The 8,815-nt window shown below is 35.1% G+C and overlaps 1 protein-coding gene across 2 annotated transcripts in view; it reads right to left on the minus strand.

Moving 5' to 3' along the window:
- CLINT1 (clathrin interactor 1) overlaps window positions 1–7,817 on the minus strand; it is a 26,025-nt gene extending 18,208 nt beyond the window's left edge. For both annotated transcript variants that reach the window (XM_009584772.1, XM_009584773.1), the window contains exons 1-4: window positions 7,719–7,817; window positions 6,959–7,055; window positions 5,280–5,388; window positions 4,225–4,389 (exon numbers count right to left, since the gene is read on the minus strand). In XM_009584772.1, coding sequence (XP_009583067.1) covers window positions 4,225–4,389; window positions 5,280–5,388; window positions 6,959–7,055; window positions 7,719–7,810 — 463 coding nt within the window. In that variant the 5' untranslated portion in view covers window positions 7,811–7,817. The remainder of the gene's footprint in view (window positions 1–4,224; window positions 4,390–5,279; window positions 5,389–6,958; window positions 7,056–7,718) is intronic.
- Window positions 7,818–8,815: the final 998 nt, after the last annotated feature.

Consider the following 8,815-nt stretch of genomic DNA (forward strand, 5'->3'; position numbering starts at 1 on the left):
AAAATCTTAATGCACTGCACAGCACATCAGGACACTGTTGGACTCTGCTGGAGAAGCACAAGAGGCACAACCAACCCTGGCTGCATAAGCAGCTTATCAGAAATGGGATGTACCCGTTTTGTAACAGTCACTTAATATGCACGATATTCCATTCTTGGCCAAGCTGTGTGCTCAGAGGTAAATCAATGGTTTTTTATACATAAATCTTAATGCACTGCACAGCACATCAGGACACTGTTGGACTCTGCTGGAGAAGCACAAGAGGCACAACCAACCCTGGCTGCATAAGCAGCTTATCAGAAATGGGATGTACCCGTTTTGTAACAGTCACTTAATATGCACGATATTCCATTCTTGGCCAAGCTGTGTGCTCAGAGGTAAATCAATGGTTTTTTATACATTCACATTTATACATTCACGAACACATAAAAGCGTAGTACTAAAATATTGAAAGACATAAGTGTGCAATGCATGATAACTTTCTGTTCTCTCTTTTCCACACTCGGTGATTAAAAAACCTTTTAAAGAGATGAAAAAAGAAGAGGCAGTAAAGCAACTCACCTTTTCAGCAGCCACTGAGTACCCTGAACATCTTTACTAAACACTACTATCAAGAAATCAAAAACATTTTTTTGCTAATCAAGTATTCAAGACCTCCATACTGGTATCTGAGCTTACAAACAGCTGACAGTTTTACTTGAAATAAGTACATTTGCTGTACAATCTCATTAAGAAAGTTTAAATAGCTTAAGCCTGGGTTAGTTTATACACACCCAGCCAATTCAAGTTTAATTTAAAAGAAAAAAACCAACACTTACATTTTAACAAAGACTTAACTATCAGAAGCACAGCACATTTTACTAACTTGTATTGTGATCTTGTATCAGACCTTCTGCTGAAAATATAGGTATATAAAACAACCCAATATAGCTCAGTTTCTAAACAACACTTTTAGATGAACATTTTCTATTTTGGGCCATCACACACATGAAACAAGGCATTTTTTTGTACTTTGAAAAATGTGAAACACTGGTTAAATTTTTTTTACTTAAACTGAGTAAAATTGAGTAGCACAAAGGAAGAATCGTGAAAAATTAATTTCTTCAAGTTACATACAAATTATATTGTAGCTCAGGTAATGTTCAAGATGTATTCAATTAAGCCAGTTTTAATAAAAAGAAAATTATGGATTCCAGCACTACAAGGTGCAAAATTTGAGTTATATCTGTCCAATAATCTCATATACCAGAGGATGTATTTTCTTACTGAAGAGATAAGGCAAGCCTCCAATGCTATTTGTTTAGATCCATAAAGGATAGACAAACTTTTTCAAAGTAGAGAACCTGTTACAAATCAGCGAGATACTCAGTGAGATCTTTATCATTGAAAAAGGAGAAATTGCTAAGAAATGTACTACTCTTAAATTCTGCAGGAGAATAAAATGGCCTTATTTCAGTTTATGTCAGGCTCTCCAGCATTTCAATGTAGATTCCATTAGAGGGTTTCCTTGTACGATAAGAATTTTAAAATAAATAAAAAAATCCCGAGAGCTTGGTATTTTTAGGACAAAAAGAACTAAGAAAAACTCTGAAAATACAAGCATTTTATATTTAAATAACTAGAATCTTTTAGATTAGAAGTCTGATCTGGGATAAAGTTTGTTTTGTGCTGCTAGAAAGATTTTTTTTTTTTTACTTTACTCAACAAATGAAGGGATAATTAAAAATCCTTTACCATAAAAATGAAATACAAGACAAAGCAGATAGTCCTTTAAATTAAAAAATTTGAACGATAACTAAAGAGCATATGGAAAAAGACTTCTACCCAGCATACAAGGATAGATCACGACTCTGTACAGAGCAAGTCAAAAGATAAGCTCAGTGAAAGAACAGAGGGACATGTACTTAAAGCACAAATGCAGTGACTCATAAGTACTTCCTAAAAAGAGAATCACCAGAATTCCAAGCAAGTAGCAAAAGCCTAAAAGAATATAATAAAACAAGGCATATCCTGCCATGGAGATAGAGATTTTCAACTACTCTGCATATGAGGAAAAGGGAGAACAGAGGAACACAGAGAAGTAACCTGTCAAAAACAGAAGAGAGCAAATCTAAGTTTAAGGCTCACAGTGAAGGAGAGTAAAAAACATACATAGCACCAGAGGGGGACAGGTGAAGTTTAAGTCTGCACAGTTACTACTCAGATCTTATACCAAACCCTTCTCTCAAGGAAGTCACTGACTCTAGCAAACCACAGCCTTGTGCCATTGTGACTTGGGGACTCATCCCTTAACAAAAGCAGCCAAGGATTTACTCAGGCCAAAGAAAACACAGATAAACATCTCAAGATTGACAGTTGGATCATGGATGACACACTGGGATACATTAGACATAAAAGCCAGTTCAAGCTTAGATCCCTGCTACACATTATGGCGGGGACTGGGCAGCAAGGAGGAAGCTGCACACTTGCACTTGATAGGCAAAACGTAGTACTGGTTGTGTGCCTTTATCTAACCAAGGCTATCAGAGAAAACTGTGTCCTCTCTAAACAAAGACAAACTGATGGCATTACATGCTCTAAGGCCAAGATCTTACACACACTATGCTGAAGATGCAAATAGCCTGACAGAACTCATTGCACACATGAAGAACATCGGTCGCCTCAGCAAAATGGGTGAATTATTTCCAGAAGCAAGGGTACATCAGACTACCTGTCAACAGTATTCAGATGTTTTTTTTTCTTTGTGGGTTTTTTTGTTTGTTTTGTGTGTGTATGCTTTTAAATAAAGGACCTTAGTAATGAAGGTCCTATCGCAAGGATAGGACTGGCTGGATATAGGACTGGCACCTTGTGCAACGATGGCTGAGATTGCTGATGGCCGGATGCTTTAATTTTTGGAATTTTGATTTTTGAAAATCTGATGGCAGGTTTTCCGATTTTTTATGAGGGAGCAGATGACCAAGTGACCCTTCACACGTCTTTTTTTAAATATATAATATACATATTTTAAATGCAATTTTTTTTTTTTTTTTTAAAAATGAAAACTTTAGAACTTCTTTTCTTGTGTTAAATATGACCTCTTCACTGGCAGCTACAATGCCCTAGGATTTAGGGATGAGCACTGGTGCACCAAATTTCCAGCCTGCATACGGGTCTGCTGTGCTGTGCAACCAACATCCAGCTGTAAACTTAATACGTCTACACAGAGTAAATTTGGTATTACCTCTGGGAGCCCAAATGAAAAGTTTAGAACTTCTTTTCTTGTGTTAAATATGACCTCTTCACTGGCAGCTACAATGCCCTAGGATTTAGGGATGAGCACTGGTGCACCAAATTTCCAGCCTGCATACGGGTCTGCTGTGCTGTGCAACCAACATCCAGCTGTAAACTTAATACGTCTACACAGAGTAAATTTGGTATTACCTCTGGGAGCCCTCCTTCGAAAAGCACATGGGACCTATAGTACTAATCAAACAAGATTTTAAAAACACACAAACTGACACAGTAATAACTGTATTGGTAAACTCCTGACATATAAGTTCCATCACTTGCAAGGTATTTAGTGCATATATTTAAAGTCAGTTCTGACAGACATCAGAATCCATACAGATAATCCACATATATCTTTCAAGTGTCCAAACAGTATTACTTGGGAAATCAAAGAGTTTAATAGCATATAATATCTACATTGTTTCACCCAAACAGTATTACTGCCTTAAAAGCCCTAACCCAAATTAACCAATGGTTCTAAAGGAGGTTGGCAGGAGTAGGTGAAGCAATTCTTGTTCTGTGGTGGGTGGAAAGTATCATCACTTTTTTTTTTTTTTTTTTAATTAAAGACTGACTAAGAAACCCTGACTTACAAGGGCGTTTATTTATCTACTTCTGCTACAGCAGCATTCATTTCACAATGAGACCCTGCCCATGGATAAAACCAAGCCAGGTAAGTTTTGGCTACACCAATGCATTAATGTCACTTGTATAAGTTTCTAGTTAGCTTATTATCTAAAAAAGATTAACTTAAAGATTTTTGAAGTAATTTAAATTTGTATGTGGGGGAAAATGTGCCAGATTTCTTTTAAACACCACCACTGGCAGTTAAAGAAATATAAAGAAAAAGCATCTAAAGGAGCATCTTAGAAATTCCTTAAGTTATCTGTGTTATCTAAGCCAAGTTAAAGAGTCAAGGTTGCCAATCCTTGACCAAGAAAGCCTAGTACTCACTGTATCTGAACCCTCCAACACTGTCCGAAGAAACCCCAATGTATTTGTCTTTGTTCTTCTTTGCTTTTTTCCTTTCTTCCCGAAGTCGATCATCATCTTGAGCAAATTCAACCATTTCTTTTACCTTCTGGCGTATGTTTATACCTTGGTCTTTGCCATTTTCATCTGTATAAGTAATTCAGAATAGAGACAATGGATGGAAGAAGGGGGAAAAAGGGAAGAAAAAATAAATCAGAGGCAGCAATACGGAACATCAAACTGATAAGAAAATTTGAATTATGAACACAGCAGTCAGAAAAAGATCTTACGACTACTAAGGTCCACTGCATTTGTTTAAAAGGGACCAAATATTTCGTTTCAACACAAATTTTCATCCTTAGATAAATGATAGTTTTCACTGAACTATGTATTTAGAAACATCTAACTGCTGCTGAAACACTGAAAAGATTAACAAAGACTGAGACAGAAATTATATTCTCCACTTGAACAATTTTAACCCTTCAAAATATAACCCCTTTTCCTCAGTCTTTTTAGTACAGTTTTTGCAAGTTTAACTGCAAGAACTCAGTCTTATTGCAAAACTGAATTTTTTAAAAAATTGTTTTCAGTTGGTATGTACTACAAGCTAAATGCGCTTTTTTCCCAGCCTTTTTCACATTCAAAACACACACTGGCCTTGCTGCCTTTGCACTGTAAATATTATTTGGTGGGAGGAAAAAAACCCAGCTTCAAACAGATGTGTGTGTTTTGGAGCTCTAACCTTTTCTTCCCATATGATTAAAGCTATTCCTTTACGGACACCACAGGGGACCAGTCTCTAATATAAACCCGAACACTCATGTTGTGTTGGTTCTGTTGTTATTAGCCAGTCTTTTCTGCAAGTTCTTGTCTTCACTAATTAATACTCTAGGGTCCCACGTCTTGGATTCTGCACTCTTCACACAACTGGCAACAGTCACATTCTAATTAGACTGGGGAAGCTTCTAAGCTGGTTCAGGTGACTGACAACTCCAACTACTGTTTTAATTTGCTTATAAGATTTTTCTATTGCTCACCTACAAAGTGGTAATTTTCCAGGGATCGCAAATCATAAATGTGTTCTCTGGCACTTGTAACAACACGCTCTGATCCATTCCTTATGAGGTAAGCTAGGAGCAGCAAAGACTATAAAAATACAAAGCACCTTATGATTGCATGAACAAAAGCTCTATCTTTTTTAAAAAAAAAAAAAAAGGCGATAGAAAAACCAAACCTACACCCCTCCCCAAATTAGTAAGTAATAAGACTTTCCCCTTTTAAATAAATTCTTATTATTTGGATTCACACAGGAAAAACACGTTTTCCCCACATGCACCTTTTGCTTGTTAGAATATCAAAACTGTATTTGTCAAACTCTAATTTGTTATTACTAAATCACAAGTAGTTACCTTCATCAGCTACTGCTTATTTTAAAAGACGGCAGTAGTAATTTAAGAGAAAAAGTTAACCCTGCTGAATGAAGCAATTTTTTTTGCCTCTTTTGTTCACAATTTTCCAATGGTTTTCACTGAAAAGTAACCCCTACAAAAATATAAGAGTTCTGCAGAATATTGTGCAGAATGCAATGGATATACAAAACTGCATTTCAGGACAATTTTAAGCAAGCGACAAAACAAATGAAGTCTAAATAGTACTTTAATTGCAATTTTTTATGTTGAGGATTTCTATCTAGAAAAGAAAAAAATAATGCACTTTCTCGAAAGTAGTGCCTTCGTGAGCTGAAACTATCATTGTATTTCAACCTATCCAAACCTGATAAGCAATTCCAAGCAGTCTTTATAACATTAAGTAGTTATGTGTGATAGCATTAAATATTAATTTATATTGTACTTCAGGGAAAACAATTACTATGAATACAAAACATCAAGCACCTTTGAAAAGCACAAACCATGCCTTAGAATTAATTCTGTCTTGTTACAATCCTGGCATCAAGAAAAACAAAATATAAGCTAGTCTAATACATCAATTCTAAAAAATGAGGTTATATTTGCATAATTCAGTGAACATTGAACACCACTTTAAGTGCAGCATGATATAATCTTAAGCAAAAAGTTTCTGTACCATGCTAATTAGCCAAAGACAAGAAAAATGCAAATGATTCAGTTCTTTTTCCAAAATGCAAGTAGGACATAAAAGCCTCATATGATAAGATTTGCAAGAAAATTTGGTCCACTCAAAATGGGCCAAAACTACATTTTTTAGGGAAATGTAAACTCTACAATTTTTAGAGAATTATGAATTGGCAGAAAATTAAGATTAGTTTCCATTTTATTTCAGGTATTCTAGAATTCCTTCAAAAACATTTTCCTGATAGCACAGTAACTTATCATCTACTTCTCATGAAGCACCGTAACAACTCCTTTGGGTAGATTCAAAATGTGAATGCTACTCCAATACTTGAATATCAGCAAAATGTAATTGCTCTATTATGTTCATTAAGCAGCATCTTAGACACACTTCTAAAACCAGAAGTTTTTCGTTTTTTCCTATATAGCATTTGAAAGACATCTTTGACTTCAGTAACAGAATTATAAAGCATATAGTTAGGAAAGAAATTACAGATTGCTAGCGGAGTAAGTGATATAGCAGTATCTAAACAAGACACTACATCAGAACATTATATTAGCAACAAGCATTACGTCCTTTGCAGACCAACACAAAGTCTTGAATACTTCCAGTTCATATACATACACACCTTATAAACTCTCCTCCAGTTCTTTTTATTGTCTTTCAGCATTCGAGTCCAAAGCATGTTCATAAGTTCTGGAAACTGTTCATACATAAACGTAGCCCTAAAGAATTAAACAAAAGGAGTAAAGAAATTTTATTCTCCATGGTTTGCCACAATACCTTGTTAAGACTCAGGGCTGACAGTAGATGGCAGGCTTGATCTAAGCCCATTCACATTTGATGACATTACAAGGGAATAAGCTAGCCCTATTTCTTACTCATATAGAAGTAATTTACATACCAGTACTACAAAAGAAAAAAAGTAATTCTAAAAATCTGAGGCAGTAAAAGAACCTTCACTAATTTATAAAGAAAATGTTTAACATATATACCCTAATAATCACTATAACTAGTCAAACATGCAACTTCCAAACTCATTTTAACAGAAAAAAGTTCAAGGAAGAATTTGACATGCTTTGCTCTATTTGGAAAAGTCACAAGAAACCAGTTTGAAAATAAACACTCCAAAAAAGTCAGATATATTGAAAGAATTATAAGACTACATAAATAAAAATCAAGAATTTCAAAAATACTTTGACTTCATCTTTTGTTTGACAGTTTTCAATACATTATAAGATTATACATTAAAAAAATAAGACGTGATTTACAGCAACTTCTCAGCATTATCAGTCAGCATACCACAGAGTTGATTTAGCAGCACGTTTCACATTCCTGTATAAAATGTACCTTTCTTTTCTTCATCACTGAGCCAAATTATCACTTACTTGGCAATCTCTCCCATGAGTTGCCCTGAAGGTCCCCATGGATCATCATTGGTTGCTTCTCGAACCTTAGACTCTATTTCTGAATAATTCATAACCACATTGGTGCTGCAAAGGAAAAAAATTAACACACATGAAGATTAACATCAAAACTGAGAAACACATGAAAACTTAATAATGACAGTAGTGCATATCTCACTTAATGAGATACCTCTACAGGGTGGGAAAGAAAACATCTTTAGTGCAGAAGTTACCCTGAGGACACTATACAACACATTTAAGTTATCTTTAAGAAGGTTTTACTATTCTATTAGTCTTCAAGAATACAGATGAGAAACTAGGGATTACATTACAGCTGGATTCAGTCCAGTAAAAATGACTTTTGGTCAAATTAAAATCCAAACTGAACCACTAGAGTCAAAGCTGATAGCTTCCCCAAGTAGGTATGGTTTGCTTACAGGTTTGTATCGTGTATAGTTATTTACAAGAAGCTTTATAACTCAATCAGAAGCAGATTTTTTTGGAATGATGAGTGCTACAAGAGAAACTCAAGAATATCTGTATCAAACAGGTTTTAGTTTAAAAAAAAAAAAACAACACAACACACAGAAGACTGAAGTAAGAGAGATAAGATTCACTAGGAAGTCTGTTTCCTAGCTTGGATTTATTTAATTAAGGGAAAACAGCAAAAGAAGAAAAGCTGCAGTGCACTCTGTATTACGATTAAAGCAATGCAAATACTATAAGGAGCTCAGGCTGTCTCTAGGAGAGTTCACAGAAAAACAAAACTTGGAAAAAGGAAGCAATTTTTCTGTATCAGTTACATTAAAGTAGTCAATATGTGATTTTTTTTTTTTTTGAATTAATCTCTCAAACTGGCAACGTTCAACTATAAGCCCAGCAACCTCCTCTGTGCCCCTAAAAGCATCTAGATACATTTGATAACACAGTAATTTTCCTTATATTTTAAGGTGAGTGAGGCCCAAATCATCATTCATACAGAGAATGTTTGAAAAACAGCTCTCTAGTTATGGAGCAATATAGCACACAATAGTAATGAAACATCAGTAAAAGGAAACCCAGTGGCCTCTGCTTTCCCT

The sequence above is a fragment of the Fulmarus glacialis genome, unplaced genomic scaffold (genome assembly GCF_000690835.1).
Source record: "Fulmarus glacialis isolate BGI_N327 unplaced genomic scaffold, ASM69083v1 scaffold37239, whole genome shotgun sequence".
NCBI lineage: Eukaryota > Metazoa > Chordata > Aves > Procellariiformes > Procellariidae > Fulmarus > Fulmarus glacialis.